Raw genomic sequence first — 23,390 nt, 5'->3', positions numbered from 1 at the left:
TGCACAATAAGCTGACCCTGAGCTAATCTGGAAGAACCTCACACCAGCTCTGGGGAGAACAATCGCATGGGTGTGTCTACACCCACCAGGTGCTTTTTATAAAAACACCGGTGAATAATGCTGTGGCCCACATTGGATGCTGTCCCAGGGACCTGGCATCTTCTCAGGGGGCTGAGTTGTTAGGTTAAATTTCTCAGGGACTGGATTTTCACATCTCTTAGTGCAGGGTGGACAGATGGCCCTACCCAGGGTGGGCCATCTGACAGCCCAGGTGCTGATTTTCAGACAATAAATGCCCTGGGCTGGGGTGGAATGCCCTGGGTGCTATTAATGGCAGTAATAACTTCATTTCTGAGACCCAGGCTCTCAGGCAGACGAGGGTGTGCACACATCTGAAATGTCTGTGGTTTTGCAGTTCCCATCTCCACGAACTCACTTGGTGGAAAATAGTTCTTAATATCCAAAGCATGAGAGAGGGAGTGATCGCTTTTCTTAAAAAGAAAGGACTCACTACTTAAAAAGCCCATCACACCTGTTCCTTCTCTGCAGGAGACCCAGTGCCCACCTAAGGGGGTCCAAACCCCCCAGGTGGCCTGCAGGTCTCAGCACCTGGCACATGTGGGATCTTCCAGACAGGGAGGTGCAGGGAGAGTGGGCAGTAACCAAACCCAGACCCAGGCTGAGCTCTTGGGCACTCCCATGCCACACACTCAGGGGACCATACTGCAGAGCTGCCACCTGCTTGGGTGTGTGTGTGTGTGTGTGTGTGTGTGTGTGTGTTGTTATTCCCTGCTGTGCAGAGGCCCTGGGTCTAAGGTAACAGGTTGTAGGGAGAGCAGGAAGGAGTGGGTACCTGGCTCACCAGAGGGAGTGCAAGACACACCCTTCTGATGTAGGGGCCAGACCTGAAGGGCCCTTCCTGGGGAGGAAAGCCTGTTGCTTCTCAGGTTCTCAGTGTAAACCATCCTCTTGTCCCCAGCCCCTAGGACTTGCTTGCCTTGCAGTCAGAGTTTAGGGCTGTCTGGCAAGTGGGTGGTAAGTAGACTGCTGGCCCCAGGGAGAGGCTGCGCTCTCGGCAGCTACCCTCCCCCCCGCCCCCTGTTCCTAGCTCCTTCCTTCAGACTTTGAGAGAGCGTCCCTCTTTGCTAGTAGACTTTTTCCTCCTAGAGGCCCTTATTGTGGAAGGGGGAGGTGGCACTCGCCTCTGTCCGAGCCAGCGCTTTCTCCAGTGCCCCCCAGCCTCGGGCTGCAGCAGCGACCCTGGAGGGGCGCCCTCGGCGGGTGGGAAGTGATGGTTTCCCGTGGGACCGCGTGGCTAGCCGAGCTCGCCCAGCGCCCCTCTTGAACCCGCAGCCCGGGATCCCGCCCGCCGGCCGAGCCGCGCGCGCCACCGCTTAACCCTTGCGGGCGTGGAGTGCGTGGAGGCAAACTTTGTTTGGCTGCCCAAATAAAACCTCCGGCAGGAGAAACCCCGAGCCCGGGGAAGGGGAGGAATCTCTTCCCCTCTTAGCGCCCGCCCCCGCGCCGCGGCCCGGCCTCCACATCCGCCCACATCTGGCCGCAGCGGGACGTCCGCGGGGAGGGGCCGAGGCTGCGTCCGTCTCTGTCCCCTGGGCGCGGGCCAGGCGGGGAGAAGTGGGGTGCGCGGATCGTGTGCTCAGGACTCGCCAGTTCCCGGCGGCCGCTCAGGCCCCAGCCCCCCAGGCCAGGCTTTGACAGGCGGGCGCAGCAGCCAGTGTGAGACCGCAGAGCGGTCGGCGGGTGCGGGAACCTGATCCGCCCGGGAGGCGGGGGCGGGGCGGGGCGGGCGGCGGGAGGGGCGGGCGCCCGCCTTCCTCCCCCATTCATTCAGTGGAGCCGGGGGCCGAGGGGCTCGGGCGGCGAGCTCTGCACGGCAGGAGCTCAGGGCGCCCCAGCCAGCGTGCAGGGCCCGGCCGAGGGCGCTTCCTCACTGCCGCCCTCCGCGGGACCCACTGTCCACCAGCCACCATGTCCGACCCCGCGGTCAACGCGCAGCTGGACGGAATCATTTCGGACTTCGAAGGTGGGTTCCTGGCCGGCCGCCGCGGCCGCGGGCGCGCTAGGGGACCCTCCAGGCGGGCCTGGCGCGGGACGGGGCCGAGCAGAGGGGAGGCGGGACCCTCGCGGGAGGCGCCCTCCTGCCGAGAACGCGGAGCCTTCTGGCTCCACGCCCGCGTCGCCTGCGTGGAGGACCCCGTTCGGGGGACCCAGGGTGACCGCGCACCCTCACGGGACTCCGAGCTCGCCCCGGTTTCCTTCCTTTTATTGTTGTTTGTGTTTGCCGAGCGACAGCCACCTCCTCGAGGGCTCCAGGAGCTTCCTCAGATCTATCCAGGGAGCGCAGTTTCACTCCGACGAATTAATCAGTCCGCTCCCGGGCGGCTTTCGGGCCCTCTTGGGCCGGACGGCTGGGCAGGGAGTTAGTTCTGTTTCGGACAGAGTGGGCGGCCGCCTCCTGTGGGTGGACAGTCCTCCCCTCCCCCACGCCAGTTTCGGGCCGGAGCTGAACCGAATCCAGGCTAGGCAGGGCCGCCAAGTTGCGCAGCCCACGGGCCGGGGGCACCAAGCGGACACGGCCCAGGCTGTGGCGGGGTCCAGGGTGGATGTCCCACGGACTCTCCAGCCCAGGCACAGCCTCATCTGCCTGCCAGAATCAAGCTGTGGGGGACTGCGGGGGCCTGTGTGCGGGCAGGGAGAGCATGTAGGCTCTCTTCTCTCTTTGAGGGTCACAAAGTGTGGAGAGACTTGGGGGGCTTCTCCCTCAGAGCATGGGTCCGGCATCCTGGTACCTGGGCCTGTGTGTGTACGCGCTTTCGTGCAGTCCTCGTGACTCCCCTGCCGGTACTGGGCTCTGCGTCCTGCATCTAGGGAGTAAATAAAGCAGTCGGAAGGGAAACCCACACAATAGTCTCCACTCACTCGAGGGCCAGGCTTTCTGAGGGGCGGTCCTGCCTCTGCGGGGACCTGGAGACCCCGCCCCTCCCAGGCAGACTTGGGCAGAGCCCTCTGTGGGACTGGAGAGGGAGAGGCGGGGCTGAAAGGAGTAACAGATGTCCAGGTGCCAGGCCAAGCCAGGTGATGGGGCTGAGGTCCTCTGCCCTTCATGGCGGGTGCCAGCACTGGAATCTGGGTGTCTGGAGCTGAGCGGTCCACAAGGCCCACCTGGGGTCAGCCCCATCTGGGAGGCGGAAGGCAGGGGGGTGGGGCAGCAGAGGACAGCCTCCAGGGGACCAAATGATTGGGTTGGCTGAACTCCAAGCAGATTGCCAGCACTGTGCTTCTAAACTGGGCCTGGGGCGATGGAGGGATCGAGCACAGTGACCAGTGGCCAGCATACGCTGCAAAGCATGAGACATCATTGCATCTACTTTGTCAGTTCAGCGGTGGGAGCCCTTCTTCAGCTCTAACACTTTCCATCACATTATCCATAGCAGGGGAGGTCTGGGTCCTATGTCCCGGCCTTGCCCCGGTCATCTGGGTGTCCTAGGCCTCGTCTTTATATTGGGGTCTCGTGCTCAGCTTTGCATTGCAGCTCTTCCTACCCCTGCTCCTGCATGCCTCCCCCTTAGTGCTGGAGTGGCAAGGGTTGGCCCATCTGATCCCTTCCCTGTAAGTGCTGGTGGAGGGAGAGCCTGCCCTTCAGGTCCTGTGCTCTGGGGACACTCCCCTCCTGGCCTGCAGGAGTTGAGGTCTCTGCTCTGATTCCATGTGGGGGTTTCTAGGGGAGAAGGTGAGGTCTGGACAGGCCGCACGTGGCGGGGCCGGGAGGTGAGGTTCAAGGGGGTCCTGTTGGCCTTACACCATGGAGGTTGCGATTGCCCCTGCCTGGGGAGCCCTGTGTGAAACTCCATCCTCCCCCACGGCCCCCATCTGGAGACGCCTCTGCTGTGGCCTCCCAAGCCGCCTTTTTGACCCTTTAATTTAGCTCAAGACAATGGCCTCATTGAGACCATCGTGGTGCAACAGTTGGCAGCCCTTTGACTCTGGGGGCAGGTTTCTCAGTCATGGAGAGCCAGCTTCACTGTTCTGGTTCTCTGAATTATTTGCTGGGGGATCTGGCCTTAGAGCCCGCCCAGGCGTGCCGAGTGGGAGTGTGTGTGAGCGTGTGCATGTGCACGAGGGCTCTGCGCGGCTGACCTGGTGCCCCAGGAACTTAGGAGTTGGTGGGTGGGGAGGGTGTGCCTGTGGGACACAGCAGCCTTAGATAGACGGATGTGGGAAGGGATGATCAGAGGAGGAGGAGGGCCACAGGCAGTGGGAGCTGGCAGCCTCTGAATCAGGGCAGGGGAAAGTTGCCACTGGCTGATAGGGGAGGTGGACCTTGAGGGAGAGTAGGCATTTGATTGCAGAGGAAGGGGGTGAGCATTCTGGCCAGGGGCAGCCAAGCAGCTGCTGGGGAGGCCCCATGAGCTGGCCTGAGAAGGGGCTGGGGCATAGGAGGGGCCAGCTTGCAAGACCCGATGGGCCAGAACGTAGGGCCAGGCATGCCCGCAGGCAGTGTGGTGGTCCCCAGGAAGCAGCTGGAGCTGAAGGAGCACAGGCCTCCCTCTTCGGGGCAACTCACCCGGAGGCTCTGTGTCTACAAGGTAGGTGGAAAGGTAGGGAGGAAACTGCCAGCTCCTTGGCAGCTGCCCTGTGGTTCCTGAGGCTGGCGGATGTAGCACTATCATGAAGCACGTATTGGTTGCTGAGGGATGGAGACTGCAGGGGCCACCCTGAAGCAGAGCAAGTGCTGCCGGGCCACAGTGACTCTGGGGGGATTTTCAAACTGAGAAGACATGCTGCCCTGGAACCCCATAATGGAGCCAGAGGGCCCTGGTTGTGGTGTTTCTGGGAGGTGTGGAACTAGTGGCTGTATGCAGGGAGGGGGAGCATGTGGGGCTGGGGATGGTGTCCAGGCCAGAGCAGTGTGCCTCCTCAGGGCAGGTGGGATGCCACCCACAGGGGGTGTATGTTGGGTGGAGCGGGGGCTTGGAGTTAAACTTCCACCAATGCCCCACATTCTTGGTGCATCTGCCCCCTCCCTGGAGGGTTTTGTTTATCTTTTTATTCCCTGCCTGTCCCCTCCCCCAGGGCTTCCCTATCCCTACCCCCTTGAGGACTGAAGGAGCCCCCGGTTTCTGAGTGTGGCACTGTTGGACCCCATCACGGAGGGGTTGCCTTTTGCATGGGGATTCTTTCTGTCTGCTATTTTGTCTGGGTCTGTGGGGTTCAGGGGTTCTCCACCACTTGCAAGGAATGAAGGGGTGTCAGTGTCCTCCCTGGGACATAGTTTCCTGCATCCTGCCTTTGCCTTCCCTTCAAGAAAGTCCCAGGGCTCTGCAGAGAACCCCATATAGGGCAAGGAGAATATTTAGTGTCTTGGCTGACGTGGTTTTTAGAAAGCCTCATTTCCCACTTCTCCACTGCACAAACTGGGCTCAAGAAGATCGGGGCGCCCACCATTCCCCCATGACAGGGTGGCGAGAGGAGTGACCCCTTTCTCTGTCTCGCTCCTGGTTGGCGGAGGCACGGTATTGGACGGTGCGTTCCTGTGAATGCAGGCCAAATCTGTTATCGCAAACATGATTACAACTTGGGGCTTTGTGTAACGAGAGCCGTTCCGAGTGCCAGCTGTTGGCCCACTTTCCTCTGCAGTGTTTGCTGTAACCAGATTTGCACACGGAGAAAGAATCCAAAAGCCCCTGATGTTTGTTGAAACAATCTGGCCTGAGACCCAAATTCTCCAATCCTAGAGCTGTGTGACACTTGCCCTTCCCCTGTCGCCCAAGGAAGACCCTTGGAGCTGTGTCCTGGAGGTGGGGTAGGCTCTGGGAGGGGCTCTTGGATGGAAAGGACAGCCTGTCTGAGCGCTCGACACCTCTGGGATGTGTGTGTTGCTGATGGCTGCATCCAGGTGCCCCTCTTCTCCCTGGAGGAGAAGGCCGGTTGCTTGGTGATGGGTGTAGACCTGTCCTTAATTAATGCCAGTGAGCCTCTGGTGTGATGACTCCTGCTTTCAGCCAAGACTGAGGTCTCCAGTGAATAGCACCTCCCTGGCAGGAGGCAGGACCCATGGGGTGATGACTTTCGTCTCCAGACCCCTGGGGCACAGTGGGTTCTATGCTCTGCAAGGTAAGAGGGGGCTGGGTCTCATTTATTGGTCGCACAGCCACTGGCTTCACTGACTTGGTGCTCTTTGTATCCAGAGCCTGGCTGATTCACCATCCTGACTTTGAACAGGTTCATTTAGAGTGCCCAGGTGCCTCTGTGGTTGGCCTTGCTTCTAGGCTGAGGGGTCGCTTGGGCAAGACATCTGGGGAGAGGTGGGTGAGCACCAGGACACCCCCTCTGGGCAACTTTGGTCTGGAAATGTTTTCTGGGAGATGCAGCTCTTTTGAAAGAGGCTGGTGGGCAGAGTTTGCATCCAGAGGCATGATGGATGTGGCCACTTAGAGACCATGTGGTGGGATTCTTGGGCCAACCCTGCTCCACTGTTTAAAAGCTGCATGACAGAGGGTGAACTTCTCAGCCCTGGGGCCTCGGTTTCTTCCTTTGGCGAGTGGGGTTAGAAACAGCTCTCTCCAAGGGTTGTTGGGAATACAGAGAGATGCACCCCCAGCACCTAGCACAGGTCCTGTTTCATGTGAGAGTGGGGGATGTTGCAAAAGACACGTAGATTTAGATGCTCAAATGTACAGATCTGGGTGATGGCAGGTCACAGGCTGGTCTGATTCCACTGTGGGGATGAGGCTGGACAGTGTGGTCAGCAGTAATTATGATAAGTGCTACAGGCATAGAGAGCCCACAGAGTCCACCTGGGGGTCCCTCTGAGCCTGGCAGATACCAGGTTGGTGGCAAAGCTGGAGGAGCCCTCGCTCTTCCAGGCTGACATTCTGTCTGGAGGCTGGGGTCAGGTGGCCTACAAGTTCCTCTGGATGGGAGGTTGTCCTGGTCTTCCCTGTCACCTCCCACTCCCATCCCAGAGTGTCACAGATGCATGTCCACGTGCCCACCCTCAAGGCCAAGTGCTGATGGCGACTGGGTGACTGGACTGTGAAAACGGGAGTGCAGCTGGCAGCCTGCCCTCAGCTCTGCCAGCTAGCCTTGCCCTGCAAGGCATTCATAGCAGGGCGTCTGTGTCAGGGAGGGACCCTGCTGGCCTGAATGTCCTTGTCCAACAGGCCTCTGCAAGGGCTCAGTCAAGTGTGGTGCAGAGCTGGGCTTAGAGTGGGAGCAGTCCCGTCTCTGCTGGCATTGAGACAACGGCCAACGTGGCCAAAGCCATGTGCCACCCAAGGCCTGGGGAGCCTGGAGCCTGGGGTAGTAGCTGTGGGGGACTCAGTGTCTAGAAAAACAAGTCGACTGGAGCAACACCCCCAAGGGTCAGTGGCAGGCACAGAAGCACAGTGCCTGGTGCACAGTGGGCACCTGCTCTGGGGTGACGTCACCAGAGAAATGTAACCTTGCACGTTGTGTGCTTGTCCTGTAGGAGCCAAGGACTTCTCAGTCTGGTGGGTTTGGCCTCACTCACTCCTTGAGAGGGAAGAGCTGTACTTTATACCTTGCCAGGAGAGCAGAACTGAGGTCCCGAATCTTTCTCCACTTTGCACTTCTTTTATTTTCCCTAAGAGATGAGAGTCTCCCTCTGTCGTCCTGGAGTTTGGATGTATAGGAGTTGGTTAGAGCTTGCCATAATGTTGAATTCTTGGGCTACGGTGATCATCCCATCTCAGCCTCCCAAGTAGTCAGGACTACTGGCTCAAGCATCTCCCATCTCTGTGTGCCCAGGGACTTGGGGAGGTTACATTCAGAGGTCAGGCTTGGCAACTGGGGCTCAGCCCTGCATTGCTGTTGCCACCCCTTTGCCTTTGTCCACCAGCCGAATGCCCCTCTGTCCCCTCTGTTGTGCTGCGGTTGGGGCTGGGCTGCTGCTCTGAAATTTCTTCATGGGGTATAGCCAGAAATACCAGGCCAGTAGAGAGGACCTGAGGACCAGACCTTCAAGGGATCTGTTTTGGCTCCAAACTTAGGACAGAGCCCCACCTTCCTGTAGGTCAGACTAAGGTCCTCCCTGTGGGCATGGCCTCCTCCCCGAGAGGAGAGGGCTGCATCTTTGCTGGAGTAGACCCTCAAGGGCATGTGGAGTATGCAGGATGGTGGGATGGGGTGAGGAGCGCTGGGCCAGCGGGCTCTGGTGGGAGACTTGCCAGAGGCTGGGGCCCTGGGAGCTTTCATTTTTCAAAAATTCATCCCAGAAAACCAGCCAGAAAACTTTCTTTTGACAAAGCCACTGAGGAAAAATGGTCAAACAGTGGCTTTCTTTTTAAAGCCCTCTGGGTTTTTCCCAAATTTGGAGGCTCTCTGAGTTGCTTATGAGACTGAACAGTCTGGAACTCTCTGGAACACAGTCCCAGAGCCCGAGGATTTGTAGTCTCTCCAGCCACACAGACCTACCACTTGGGCCCTAGACACCCCAGGCGCCTGGGGGGCACTTCTGGGCTCCCGTTGTTTAATTTGGTCTGGACAGAGCCTGGAGACTCCGTTTAGACTAGACCAGCAGACATTCTAGAAACTTCAAGTTTGTTGTCATTTTTAGAAGTCTTGCTAATGCCTAGAAATTTAGATGGAAGGACAAGAGGATGACCTAGATTTCACATGGGATATAAACAGTGAGCCCCCCACCCCACCCTGCCAGCGGGGAGGCCGGGAAGGCTGGAGTCAGACTCCCCTCTGCCTCTTTCTGGTACTCATGTGTTTTCCTGTCTGTCCTTCTTCCCTAAAATTCCTGAATTCCCCTCTACACTCTTTGGCCTTTTGTCTCTGTTGGCATTTCTGGGCCAACTGGGGAAGCTGTCATTTGCCTTAAATCCAGAAAACGTAGGATCTTGACCTGAAATGAATCACAGTGTACCCGGTCCCAAGGCCGGAGCCTGTGCCTTAGGTGTGAGCACTGGGGTGTTGCAGACACTTGGAACAGCCTCCCTGGAAGTCCACCCCAGCCCGCGGTGGGGGGTGCCCTCCAGTCCATCCCCTTTCCTCTCTACCTAACTCTGCACAGCCTTGGGGGGACTTTCTGGGTGATGGCTGCTCCCAGGCTGTCTGGATGGGGCAGTCACTCCCCTATTTACTTGTCTTTGAGGGGCATCCTGTGGGGTAGCAGAAGGGCAGGGGTCGGGAGAAGGGGTTGTATGGGAAATCCCTGGGAACTGACTGGCTGTTGGGCCTCTCTGAAACCCTTAGCAACCTGAGTCAGGTCTTTTTTGATCCCGTTCCTGGTTTCCCAAAACCTATAGTCAGTGGCATGGAGGTTTTCCTGGCTCCTTTTGGAGTCCTGGCTGGCTGTGTGCTTCACATAAGAAGGTGCTCTAGGAGGAGGAAGCCACCTGGGGCATAGATAAGCCCTCACCCCACCCCACCCCACCCCGCCCCTTGCCTCTAGTATGTTAAGGGATGGACTAGTTTTGGGCTGGAGGAGAGGGCTGTCTGGGGCATAGGGCATCATCCCTGATAGAGCCACCTCTGCTCCCCTAGCCCAGGCAGGGACCTGAAAAGTGGAGATGTTTTTGGTTCTGACAGTCAACGGCCAGCAGCCTGGTGTATTTCCATGCTTTCCAGGCAGGGTCTTCCGTCTGCAGCTGGCCTCTTTCTCTGGGTGCAGGAAGCTGGCTCTGAGCTGGGACACTTGGCCCCGCTTTCCACGTGGGTGGGCAGTTTCCCTGTGAGGGGTAGGCGAGGCCCTGGCCTTGTGTCCCCCAGAGACCGATATTATCTACAGCAAAAATGGACAAGTTTTCCTGGCTCCCAACCAGGCCTGGAGGGGTGACTCTCAGATGTCCCTTGCCTCCTGTCCTGCATTAGAGGTCTGGGGATGGAGTGCTCTATAAATTAGCTGGGTTTTGTTTTTCCTTTTAGTTCAAAATAAAGTGCTGGAATCCCCTGCTGCTCTTCTTCCAGGCCCACATTTCATGGTGGGGTGTTGGTCCTTGGTGTCATCCCACCAAGGAAGCCTCTCTTGCTAGATGTCCTCATGGGTCAGGAAGATGGCTAGGGGTGGGGGAGATAGTCAGCTTGTTCATTTGTTTATTCAGTAGTTGTCTGTGTGTGCCACTAAGGCCAGCTTTGTTGTAGGCACTGAGGTCCAGGTATGAGCCAGGAGACGGTATACCCAGGAGGGCTTCCTGGAGGAAGGGCCACTTAACTAGGGACCGTGGTAGGAGTTTGCCAGGCAGGGCTTCCAGGGAGAGGGTGCCAGCCAACTTATCTTTTCCCTTCCTCCCTCCTTCCCTCTCTTCCTTCCTTCCTCTCTTTCTTTTTTTCTTCTTTCTGACAGGGTCTCCTGTTGTCATACAGGCATGATTGCAGTGGTGCAATTAGCTCTGTAGCCTCAACTCCTGGGCTCAGGCAGTCCTTCTACTATAGCCTCCCAAGTAGTTGGGACTACAGGCACGTGCCACCATGCCCAGCTAATTTTTCTGGGGGTTTTTTTTAGGGGGGGGATAGTGGATTTAGTGGGTAGAAACAAGGTCTTGCTATGTTGCCCAGGCTGGTGTCAAACTCCTGGCCTCAAGCAATCCTCCTGCCTCAGCCTTCAAAGTGCTGGGATGTCGGGTGTGAGCCACTGTGCCCAGCGTTCTTTTGTCATTTTTGCAGACTTTTATTATAACAGTTTGTAGGGAGGATTTTTTGTGCCCACACCTGGTGCAGGTGCCTTCCATGCTGAGGTGGGAGGTGGGGAGAGGGCTGTTTGTACAACCACAGGTGCTAGCATGAAGAGGAGACCTCTCATGGGGGCAGGGGCTTGGGGACTGCCATTGTAGGCTACCCCCACCAAATGGGAGTGTACTCCAGCATCAGAGGGCTCCAGCTATTCTTGGGATCCAGGTTCCATATCTTTCCTTCTGGCAGGAGGCCTGGAGGACTGAGAGGGACTAGGGTGGTGAAATGATCCAGGTGGGAGAGGGGCCCCCGGATTTGTCAGTTTAGCAGGGTGGAGCAGGCTGCAGGTTTGTGATGGCTTTAAACCCTGGGCCTCCCTCAGAAAGCCTCAGGAAGGGCTGCTTTGCTTTTTTTTCTGAACTACAAAAGAAACCCTTGGCTGCCTGGGCCACTGGAGGTGGTGGGGGAGGAGAGCCTTTATTCTCACCTTTTTAGGCCAGTGCAGTGCTAAAGGTGGAGGCAGAGGCTTGTCCCCTCCCTGCCTGGTGCTGTCCCCAACCTCCATTTTCCTATCCTGGAGACACTGAGCCCTAGGTCAGCTGGGGGGGGGGGACACACTAAATGGGGACCCTGGTGAGGGAGAAGTCTTCCCCCAGCCCTGGCTGCAGCTGCAAATATTTACATCTCTCCTAATATTTAAATGATGAAGCTGGGCTCCTGCAAACAGCTGCCCAGGAGCCAGCTGTCCCGCCTCCCTCCCTCTTACATTCTTTGTCTTGGACCCAAGTCCCAGCCCTTCCAGCTGTTCCCCCCTCACTCACAGGGACTCCTGACCAAGCTTACACTTGTTATTTTTTATCACCATTTCCTTTTGTTGCACACCTACCATGTGCTAGGCCCTGGGCTGGTGCTTTACTGTCCAGGCCTTTTAATCCCCTGAAAGGCCAGCAAGGTAGTCCAGGCCCCACACATGCATCTGTCCATCACTCTTTGCTGCCAGACCTGCTCCCTGGCCACTGCCTGGGGATGCTGGAAATCTTAGTCTACTTGTCAGTGGAGAATGGGACGGCTGGGGCTCCCAAGCGAGGGTCTGATGGGGCTTGCCTCTGCCCCAGTAGCCTGGCTACTCCCTGGCTCAGTGACCGTGTTTGTGAAATAGGAATGATGGGATGATGGTGGCTGGAAGGCCTGGGAGACAGGGCTGGAGCACGCACGTGCAGTGGAGGTGCTTTCCAAGGCCTGGGGTGGGTGCAGAGCAGGGTGGCCCCAGGGCAGGCTCACGGTCCTGCTTTGTCCTGGCTTGGGCAGCCCTGGGGACAAGTTACTAGCCTCTCTGTGGCTCGATTTCCCATCTGTAAAATGGAGATGAGAGTAACTCCCCATCTTTGGCAGTTATGAGGATCAGTTGAGCACATGGTGAGCACTCTGGAAATGTCGGCTGTCACAGATTCAGCATGGCCAGCCCTCTGGAGACCACTACATGCCAGGCAGGGTTTGAGGCCCTAGTGGGGAGGTAGATGAGGGCGGACAAGCCTGGCTCCTGACCTCAGGAGGGCAACTGCTCAGTGGAAATGAAGGTGACTGCTGCTCTAGGACCAGAAGCTGTGACCCAGAGCAGGGTCATGGTGTGGGCCGCTGGCTGGGGGCTGCTGCTGTCTCTTGCCTGTGTTACCTATAACAGGTGCATTAAGCCGGCTTTTATCATGGGCTTCCAGGGCCCTGCCTGTGGGACCCTGGGGAGGCTCTGGGACCTTGTTATCAATGTTCCACAGCCCTGCCCCCATCCCCTTTGTCCTCAGCAGTGCCCAGTATGTGGCTGACTTCTGCACGTCCTTCAGTTTGTGACCGACCTAGGAGCTGAGCCAAGGCGGCTGAAGCTGGACATTGTCCTTGAGTGACTCCAGGAAGGTGGGGGCGGCGTAGGGCTGCTGAGTTGGTAGCTCCAGGTCCCTGGCCAGGGCTGCCTCCCGGTGGCTTGTCTCCTGAGGTTCCTTGTAGGATTTTCAGGGGGTGAGGGTGGAGGTGAGGTGTGTGGGCCCACGGGAGGGCAGAGGTCCACATCTGGCTGCTCTTCAGAGCACCCTGGGGTGGTGTCTGGACTCAGCCTGCCCTTACTGCATAAGGCCATGTGGAGAAAAGGTCACAACCTTGTCACTCTGTGAGCCTGCTTTGAAAATTTATGTGTTTGCACACATATCAGAATGAAGAATGGAAGGGCATGTGTCAGAAAATTGACAATGGTTATCTGGGTTGTGGGCTTACAGGTTTTTTTCCTTTGTTTTTTTTTCTATGTTTTACAAATTTTCTGCCTTTTGTCTAAATTGCTTATATAATAAAAAAAAAAAAAAGCAATAGGTGTTATTTTTTAAAGTGTATTATTGACCAGTACGGTGGCTGAGGCCTGTAATCCCAGCACGTAGAGAGGCTGAGGTGGGACAGTCTTTTGAGGCCAGGAGTTTGAGACAAGCCTGAGCAAGAGTGAGACCCCAACTCTACGAAAATAAAAAGATTAGCCGGGCATGGTGGTGGGTGCCTGTAATCCCAGCTGCTCAGGAGACTGAGGCAGGAAGATCACTTGAGCCTGGGAGTCGGAGGCTACCGTGAGCTGATTGTGGCACTGCACTCCAGTCTGGGTAACAGAGCAAGATCCTGACTCACCAAAATAAAAAATAAATTAAACATAAAATAAAATTTCATTTCTTTCAAAAAGAAAAATAACTTACCCTGCCTAATCTCTGTCCCATGTTTGAGAACTGAGGAAGCAGGACCAAAAGTGACCATTTCCCTGTCTAAGCCAGGTGGCCTAAGGACCCAACTAGTCTTCCTTCCTTCCTTCCATCCATCCATCCCCGTTTTTGGTGACAGAATCTCACTTTGTCACCCTGGGTAGAGTGCCATGGTGTCATCATAGCTCACAGCAACCTCAAATTCCTGGGCTCAAGGGATCCTCTGATCTCACCCTTCCAAGTAGGTGGGACTACAGATGCTTACAACCATACCTGGCTAGCTTTTTTACTTTTAGTAGAAATAGAATCTCGCTCTTGCTTAGGCTGATTTCAAACTCCCAACCTCAACCTCAGGCTGTCCACCCTCCTTGGCCTCTCTGAGTGCTGGGATTACATGTGTGAGCCACTCTGGCTGGTTTTCTTGGGCTCTAGGTGGGGGTGTGAGTGTAGTGACTTGGCTTTGCCCAGAGGAGCGGGCTGCTGAGAACCACCTCTGCAGGGGCTGCTGGCTGCTGCATTTTTGGCCATAGGAATGTGGACGAGAGTTTGGGTCCCCACCTGTTGTCCTTCCCCACCCTCTGCTCCTAGGTCCCTCCAGCTGTGCTGAGTGTCAGAACTTGCTGGACCTAGTTGTTTTAGGAGTATGCTGGAGCTGGTGGCAGACCTCCCTGTGGCCTGGTGGGGTCAAGCTATGTCCGGGCTGGAAGGGACCTTTTGGTCTAGCCCTTCCTCTTCCCCATCAGGAAACTGAGGCCAGAGGGGTCATCTCTCCGCCCATGCAGGGTGTAGGTAGCTCCACCATGTCACGCCCAGACAGCTACTCTGGCTCTCTGCTTAAGACTTGCCTTAAATCTTCCTTTTAATTAAAGAAGGGCTCTGCCTGCAGCCTGAGCCCTCCAGGCTTTTTCTCTCCTGACCAAACCTCCCATAGAAGGGCCTGGACTGGTGGGCTGGGTCCTTGCTGTCAGCTCCTGGTCAGTTTCTGGGTGGGTGTGGCTTGGTGCTCGTCTTGCCTGACATCCCCTTCAGTCCACTGGTGTCGGGAACCAGGGGCTTCACCAGATGGAAATCCACCAGATGGAAATCGGGTAGTGGTGATTGGCAGGCCTGGCCCCACTGGCCTGCAGGTAGGTCAGAGGTCTAGGGCTGGTTAGTGGCTCTGGGTAGTGGGGGCTCCCTCCTGGGGCTCTCTGGCACTGAGGGTTTGGAGTTTACTGTAAACAACTCTTTCATTTTCCCTGTGTCACAGCCCACAGCAGAATGGAGGGCTCATCTGTTTATGAGGTGTGGCTAGGGTGGGTAATTATCTGCCCACCTGAGCAGAGCAGGCAGGTGACTTGGGTTATACAATACCTGCCCAGGAGGTATTGGGGGTGGGCTTCCCTCTCGGGCTTCCCCTGGGGGCGGGGGAAGTACAGGCAAAGGGAAGACACTTCACAGGGACTGTTTCGGGCCTGTCACTCAGTGGTGGTGGCATAGGCATAGTGCTAGCCGGACCACAGATGGATCTGTTCTCTCTTGCATAACAGTTTTTCCTAAAACCTTCATTGCAGGGCGAGTAAGCACTGAAAAGCCTAAGTCCTCAAACTATGGCCCACAGGCCACAGGCGGCCCACCTAGGACATTTATCCAACCCTCTGGGTGTTTATGCTGCCGCTAGCTACTTGTCCTACTTAGCAGCCGACTCATCCCAGGGCCGCAGTCTGGTCCTCCAACGGTCTGAGGGACAGTGAACTGGCCCCCTGTTTAAAAAGTTTGAGAACCCCTGGTAGACCCAGCGGTCACTGCCCTCAGCCTGGGTGAGTGTGTGAACTAGGCAGAGTTTCGCTGCCCTCAGAGTCCATCCCCAGCCCCAGTCCCAGCCCCTCCTGTACAGGCCCCTCTGGTTTCAGCTCCCTCCTGTCTGGGCTCTTGCCCTCCTCTCGGCCCTGGGCAACTCCCTTTCAAAATCTTCTGTGTCCAGCAGTGGCCTCTCCTGCACAACAGACCACCCCGCCCAGAGTTTTGTCCTTGAGGATGGGACTGGGTCCAGCCCACTTTCAGGTTCAGTAGAACACACACTGGGTCGTGCAGGCTCCACTGTCTCTGGGCTTGGTGGGCTTGAATCACATCAGTGAGCGCTGAACCCACTCCCTCCCCTGGCTAAAGGGCTCTGGGAGCAGCTGGCTTCTGGGTGCTGCTCTGACCTGAGCCTGAACTCTGCTCCCCAGGTCACCACCCCCTGTAATTAGGCCCTGGCTCATACTGGCCAGGCTAGGCTGTCTGTTGCCCACCTGCAGGCCACTGCATAGAGAGCCTGTGATTAATGGAGGGCTCCACCTGGGCCAAGTGGCCCCTGGTATTAGGCCTTTTTTTTTTTTTTTTTGCATTTTTTAAGTGCTTTTAACATTTTCTCCAGTAGTCAGTGGGGTGAGGTGGGAGGGTGGTTTCTCTGCCTGGGCAGATCAGGAATGACCCTGTGCAAGGCCTGGGCTGAGAACGGGAGGGAGAAGCTTGCCCAGCAAACTGGACTTCCGTGCTCCTCACCACCTGGCAGCTCTGTCTGGTGCTGCAGAGCAGATACCAACTGCCATGTGCTCAGAGTCTCCCTGGTGGAGCTAACTGTTGAGTGGTAAAGAACCAGGGGGCACAGGCACCGTGCTGTGGATGGTGTGGGTTTGCAGAGTTGTTTAGGGCGGGAGCATTTGAGTGATCCTGGAAGAGGGTGCTGGGGGAGCTGGCATTTGAGAAAGGGAGTGTTTGGGGGAGTGATGGCATTCTGGGGTAGCTGGAGGGTGGGGGCAGAGAGGAAGAGATGGGCTGAGAAAGCAGCTGGGGGCCCTTTTCTGGCACAAGGGCTGTGTCAGACCTGGAGCCAGCCTTGTTTATCTCTCCCCAGAAACTAGGCACACAGGGCCCCACGGGTGTCTGGGGCCCTGAAAGGGAGTGGGTGGATTACTCACAAGAGCTTTGGGACCTTATGAGCTTTGAGTTCCTGTGCTTAGAGCTGCTGCTGTAGTTTTGTTTTCTTTTATTTTGCAGTCAGGCCCCTCCCAGGGGCTCCCTTTTGCCTTCATGGGCTGCCATTCATCAGGGAACCTTTGACCTGAGGAGACCTGAAAAGCCATCTGATCCCCTCCCCAACCCCAGGCAGGGCACACCTAGACCCTCCAACACAATCCACACTGGTCCTGTCAGGAGAGCCGGGTCTGTCTACCCAAGCCACCCGGGTGCCCCATCCTGAGCCAAGAAATTCTTCCCCAGGTCTGCCTGGCATCTCTTGCCTGCAGCTTAAGCCTGTTTCCCCTTGTTTTGTGCCCAGTGGCTCCAGCCAACAGCTGGTTTAAAGAGGGAGGAGAATAGGACCAATTCCTCCAAACCTATCGTGCCAGATGTGCTCATGTTCCCACAGTTCTAATTTAGTTAAGAACAAAGGAAGTTCAGCCTCTTACAGTGATTTTTTAAAAGTCTGCCTGGAATGACCCTGTAGCTGTCAGAACCAGGGCACGAGGTGGTGGTGGGAGATAGCACAGAGAGGGCCTTCTTCCCAGAACAGTGTCCCCCAGGAGGCTGGGTAGGCTTTCAAAGAGGAGGACCCCAGGCCCTGTGAGTGATGGCTTCCTCGGATCGTATACTGTGGTCCTGGCTCTGCTCTGCTTAAAGGGAAAGTTCTTGAAACAGAAGCTATGTGGCTGCCCCGTGGGACCTGTCTTGGCTGCAAAGTGGCTCACTGACCCAAGAATGGTCACTCCTAGACCCCTCCCTTGTGGGGTGTAATGCCCACCCCAGGTAGGGTGACCGTATAACTTACTGCCCCATAGGCAACACTCAGGAGTGAAAGGGTGCCTGGAATGATTATAATGGGACAACAGGTGTGACCTGGGACCATCCCAGGAGGGCTGCATGTGTGGGCGCCTTGACCCAGGGTAAATGTCGGGGAAGTGCTGTGACTGGCTGAGGCCAGGCTGCAGAAGAGATGGTGGGGGTCAATGTGAGCTGGTGGGCTGACGGATAACAGACCAGCCTCTTCCTGCCGGGCTGGAACAACTCTTGGGCACCTGTGTCCTCTTCAAAGAACAGGTCAGTCAGGGACTGGAAATGGCTTCAGAATCGGTAAGACACTTAGGAAGGTGAAGGAGATGGCCAGAGTGGCCGCAGCAGGTTCAAGACCTGCTCCCCCTTACCCCCTGTTCAGTTGGTGTGCTTGTTTCTCGTAGCTGCTGTGACAAAGTGCCCGAACCTGCGGGCCTTAAACAGTGGGAATTTATTCCCTCACTTTTCTGGAGGCCAGAAGGCTGAAATCAAAGTGTGGCAGGGTTGGCTCTCTCTTTCTGGAGACCTTGAGACATAGTGTCTATTCTTTGCCTCTGTCTCCATCTTCACCTGGCCTTCTCCCCGGGTCCCTGTGTTGTTTTCCTTTTCTGTCTTTTGGAAGGTGCTTGTCATTGGATCTAGGCCCACCCTACATCCAGGGTAATCTCATCTCAGTAGAGCCCTTTCCAATAAGATCACGGTCACAGCTTCCAGGAGTTAGGACTTAGGCATGTCATTTTGGGGGACATTTTTCAGCCTACTACATCTGGCACACCTTGAGTTGGTACCACTGTCCTTTGCAGGCACCATGACAGGTTCTCTCTCTCTCTCTTTTTTTTTTTTTTTTTGCAGTTTTTGGCCGGGGCTAGGTTTGAACCCACCACCTCCGACATACGGGGCTGGTGCCCTACTCCTTTGAGCCTCAGGCACTGCCCCCTGAAGGCCCCTGCTTTTCTCCTCTGCAGGGATGAGATTCTGTGGCTGTGGTGGGAAAGGGCACAGCTTGGGAGCTGGGCTGGCCTCTGCTGGGGTTGGGGTTGCTCCTTAGAGAGCTTTAGCCAGGGAGAAATTTACATAATGAAGTGGGGGAATGAGAAAAGTCCTGCAATTCTGAATTCCCAGGACCAGCTGTTGATGGCACTGGGCTGCCTGCCCCTTTGTCCTGCCTTGAGAGGACCAGGAGTTGCCAGGTGCCTCATTTCTGGAAGGAATGCTGGAGGCTCCCATGCCCCATAGGCTGGGCTAGGAGGAGGGGTCCCTTTGTACCAGCTCCTCCTGCAGTATATGGAGGGAGGGGGGGCTTGTGTATGTCTCTTGGCCTAAGCTGGGAATCCAGCCCCGGGCACAGCAGAGGGCAGACCCACTCGTTCTCATCATTTGAGTGGGCCAGGCCTCCTGGGAGAGACTGTGATGAATAGGAAGGACCCCTGTTGTACCCAGGGCATCCAGGGCCGGGGTGCCAGAGGCAAAAAGAGAGAAGCCGCCTCCTAACACATGAAGCTGATGGTCATCAGAATAAATCAGATGGTGCAGTGGTGATCTTGTAGCCTTCCCTGGGTGCCAGGGACACCTCCACTCCGGTCAGTGGAAATGATTCAAACTTTCCAAACTTGCCCTCCTGGAGCAGGCCCAAGGCAGCCCCTAGGTAAGACAGTGTTAGGCTTGAAACAGCCTGCAGTTGGTCAGAGAGGCGGGAGCAGGGGCTGTGTGGGCAGTGTCCTTAAGCCTCAGACCTGGGTCGGTGGGCCACATGTGCAGATAAGTCCAGGGCAGCCAGTAGCCATCAGCCACCTCATAGTCCCAAGCTGGAGCCCTTGGCAAAATGTGCGGGTGCCAGAGATGGTTCTTAGGCTGCTTCTGGCTTCTGTGGCCAGCTAGGCCTGGCCTTTGGGAGGGCATAGAGGAGAAGGAGGGGGCCAAGAAGAAGACTTAGAGTGTTGGGTGCCAGCACCCTTGTTCTCTCCTTCCCAGGCTGTCAGGAGGTTGGAGGGAAGGAAGGAGGGCTTCGTCTGCTTTCATATGGGCTCCACCAGTAAATCAGAGATCCTGAGTCTCTGTGGGAACCTGGGCGGCCACAGCTGACAGCATGGTCTCCTGACTTCCTTTGCAGGCACCGCGAGCACCACTGCGCCTATTTTTAAGCCCTTCCTTTTGGACTGTTTTGCTTCCTGAGATCACACCCCTCCCTGTCCCCCATCTGTATCCTCCTCCTCTTCCAGGACCTACCCCCACTTGTCCTAGTAACCACTTCCACCAAGGGGCCCAGGTTCTGTGATAGGAATGCCAGAGGTGCCCCTGATGATCGCCCAGCATGGGAATGATACCGAAAGGGAAGATTGCCCACACACGGTGCATCAGGCTGTGGGCAGGCCCCCTGAACAGCACTGGGCAAGGGCACACTTTGTCCCCAGGGTCAGCTCTAGGTGCTTAATGTTCTAGTCCTTGGCACAGGGCTGCAGTGTTAACTCCTTCCTGCTTCCTGGGCTTGGGTACCTCATAGCCACTAGGAAAGGCCCTGGGTGGAGAGGCAGATAGTGGCCATGTGAAGTCAGCAGGTGTGATTGACACCGGAAAGGCCAGGGCAGCCTCAGCCCAGTGTGGTGGTGGCACAGGTCAGTGTGCTTGGGCACAGCTCGGCAGATGGCGCTCGTACCAGCGGCAGTGATCGAGGCTGTGCCGCGCCTGCACCTGCTGCTCCTCACGCCTACAGCAGGTGACAGGTGAGGGTGCTGAGACTCAGAGAAGTTTCCTGCAGTTATGTCACTCTCCTGTTGGGTCTCCTGCACTCAGAGCCTCCACTTCTCAAGTGCTGAGTAAGTAGGGGATGTGAAATAGCCCTCCCAGCCAGTCCACTCTGCCCACTGACTCCCCCCTCCATTGCAGAGAGCAGGGACTTGTGCTGAGTGAGGACCGAGGGGCTGTCCAGCCAAGCCCACTGTGTGCACACTTGGAGACTTGCTCTGTAGATCCCAGGGGCGGGCAGAGGGACCAGCCAGCTGGGGCTTTCCTACGGCCTTTCCTTGCAGGCTCAGGATAGGGGACTGGGAGGCACCTCCTGGCTGCCTGCCACTAACTCTTGGGGGTTCCCTGGGCCCTGACCTGGCTCCCAGGTGGCCAATGTTTCTTCAGGGACAAAACTTGCTTTGCTGTTGCTTGGAAGAGACTCAGTTTGACCAGGGCTGGTGTTCCTGGGGCCTGGGCTCAGAATGTGACCCTGCCCTGGGCAGTGGCACATTGTTACCTCCCCTGGGAGCTGCACACGGGATTGTTTTGACCTTGGGCCCTAGCATTTCTTTCCATGACATTTGTCTTAGGCTGGAGCAGGGCTTTGAGGCTCTCCTGGTATCCCCTCCCCTTCGATACACTCCAGGAAGTGCTCTATCTGGTTTCAGGAGCTGGGAGCAGTTTGCCCGGCAGCCAGCAGTCAGAGCAGGGCCCTTAACAATGGTCCCTTGTGCGCAGGACACATTCCTCCCTAAACAGGCCCAGATCCAGGCTGCTCCTGCTTTGGCCCCCCATGGCACGGACAGGAAGGTTTGCATCTGGAGGGAGGCCCTGCTCTGCGTCTTTGTGTAGCTGCAGAGACCAACTGGTGGTGCTTGAGGGCAGGAGAAGCCCTGTGCCCATCCCAGTCTGTGAGGAGGTTCTCTCCGGGGAGTAGGGACCTCCTGGCGGGCAGTTATCCACACCCTCCAACTCTGTTGATTGTTTTATTCCCTGAAAATGCAAGTGACCTGTATTTAGCATAAGTATCTCAAGACAAGGCAGGGAAGAGTAGTGGAGAACGGGGCTGTCTTTCCACCCAGTGCGTGCATGTGCGTGCAAACTGCACATGTGTGGATGAAATGGGATTAGGAGCACTGTCTGCATCTTGTATCCTGCTATTTTTATTTAATATTCTCAGCATTTCTCATCTTCAAAAATGTGATTTTGATGATGATGCAGGCCTTTGGCATATGAGTTTAGAAAATCTACGCAAACCTGAATTGTTTCCAGTGTTTGTGATTTTAACGCTGATGCAAACATCCTTCCATGGGGGTGGTGGCAGGGTGCTTCCAAGCAGGTCTTCACGTGGGGGAGAGAGGGGTGGCTGCGTGTGCCAGTGCAGGACCTGGGGCGTATTTTTAGGACTCTGGTTGAGGAGGAGACACCAGAGGACCCTGTCATGCCAGCCTCGTGACAAGTGTCTCCTGATGTTCCCCGGCTGGGTGCTACTCATGACGTCCTGGGTGGGGGTGGGGGTGCGTTTGCACAGGGAGCATCCTCTGCAGAGCCTGCTTCATTGCCAAATATTCCAGTGAACATCTAGAGTGATGTTATTCCCCTGACGACTTCCCCAACCATCTGGGGTTTTTGTGTGACTCCAGGAAAGGGAAAAAGGAGGTAGTTCTGGCTCCTCTATGAGCAGCTGTGGACTGGGGCCAAGTGGTGACAGCACCAGCAGGAGAGGCCCTTGACCACCTTGCAGCCCAGAGGCTGCATCTGTCCAGTGGTCCCGTGCACGTGTCCTGGGGCTCCTGGAACAAACTGCTGGAAACTGGGGCCTTAGCAACAGACATTTCATCTCTCACTTTCTGGAGAACAGAAGTCTGAAATCGAGGTGTGGGCAGTGCCAGCCTCCTTCTGAAGGCTCGAGAGAAGGATCCATCCTGCCTCTTTCAGGCTCTGGTGGCTCTAAGAGTTCCTAGGCTCCAGGCAGCATCTCTGCCTCTGTTGTCACCTGGCCTCCTTCATGTCTGAAGTCTCTCTCTGCCTCTTTCTTATAAGGAGTCATTGGATTTAGAACCCACCCTAAGCCCAGGATAGTCTCATCTTGGGATCCTAACTTGATGACATGTGCAAAGACCCTTTTTCCAAATGAGGTTACATTCACAGGTTCTTGGTATTAGGACTTGGACACCTCTTTTTTTTTTAATTTTTTTTTTATTGAGACCGAGTCTCACTTTGTCACCCTTGGTAGAGTGCCATGGCATCATAGCTCACAGCAACCTCCAACTCTTGGGCGTAAGCGATTCTTTTGCCTCAACCTCCTAAGTAGCTGGGACTTGGAAGCCATAATGCCTGGCTATTTTGTTGTTTAGCAGGCTCAGGCCACGTTTGAACCCACAAGCCTTGGAGCATGTGGCCAGCACCCTAACCACTGAGCTATGGGTGCCCCCAGATACCTCTTTTTGGGGGCTACCATTCAGCCCACTACAGAACCTCAGAGGAAAGTAAAATGTCTCAGGCTGAAATGGGATGAAAATCCAGAGCTTCCCATTCTGTGAGAGGTCCCCTTAGGGCTCCATTTCTAAGATTAGCAGCCTGTGATCCCACCTTCCATAAGTTCTCTGGAAGCACCTGAGACCTGATGCAGGGATGGGACAATGGAGTTAAGGACATCTGGCTCTGTTCCCAGGGAGCCAGACACACCCCCTTGCAGCCAACCTCAGTGGTCATGACATGGCCAGAGTGATGTGGGCTGGGGTCGTACAGACTATCTGGGGCCAGGACAGACTCTGGGAGGAGGCTGGAGCAAGACTGGTTGTGGGAGACCTTGATTCGAGGGGGCAGAGGGGGAGCAGGAGGGGATAGCGGTGGCTGCATGCTTGCTTGGGGAAACAGAATAAGCCAGGGTGGGACCCCTTCGTTTGGGTGTCACCTTCTCATATTCCAGCCGGGGAAGGTGGCTGCCCCCAGGACGGAGCAGCTTCTTATCTCCTTGTTCCCCTGGCACTCTGTACGGAATTTGCGACTGTGACCTAGAGCAACAGCAGCAGCCCCGGTTCACTGAGCGCTCACCATCCTGTGGAGGGGTGCCCACTTCATTGGACACAAAGCATTGAAAGACAGGAGGGGCTGGCAGGTGGGGCCGGCCTGCCCTGCATTTTGTGTTGATGCCCAAGGTGCTGAGGAGTGAGCCACACGACATCTGGAGGAAGGAGTGTTGCAGGGAGAGGGGCCAATTTCAGTTCTGGAATGATCTTCATGTGCATGTGGGCCTGGCTCGAAGTCATAACCCCATCTGGACTGTGGACTCCACTGTAAGCTCGAATCAGGGAGAGCTTTGCTTTGGTGCAAGGTCTTAAATTGTGAGTCGGCAATTAGGGGGGCTTCTGAATGGGACACCGAGGAAAGGGGTCTTCTTATTCTCTTGGGGAAAACCTGGCGAAGGTCTTTACTGCCTGCTTTCTGTTCCCCGACTGGGTCAGAAGGAACTAACGCCAAGAGGAA

At 56.3% G+C, this 23,390-nt stretch overlaps 1 protein-coding gene across 3 annotated transcripts in view; it reads left to right on the top strand.

The window, feature by feature from the left end:
• SEPT9 (septin 9) overlaps positions 1-23,390 on the top strand; it is a 174,943-nt gene that overhangs the window by 70,140 nt on the left and 81,413 nt on the right. The window contains exon 1 of one of the 3 annotated variants that reach the window (XM_003786090.3): positions 1,794-2,044. The exons of the other annotated variants lie outside the window; for them this stretch is intronic. Within the exon in view, the coding sequence (XP_003786138.1) occupies positions 1,990-2,044 (55 nt within the window). The 5' untranslated portion in view covers positions 1,794-1,989. Of the gene's footprint in view, positions 1-1,793; positions 2,045-23,390 lie in introns of those variants that run through there. 3 annotated transcript variants of the gene reach the window in all.

This window comes from Otolemur garnettii, unplaced genomic scaffold (assembly GCF_000181295.1).
Source record: "Otolemur garnettii isolate 467f Iridium unplaced genomic scaffold, OtoGar3 scaffold00018, whole genome shotgun sequence".
Lineage (NCBI taxonomy): Eukaryota > Metazoa > Chordata > Mammalia > Primates > Galagidae > Otolemur > Otolemur garnettii.
The sequence above is the reverse complement of the archived record's forward strand: the minus strand, read 5'-3'. Positions and strand labels throughout refer to the sequence as shown.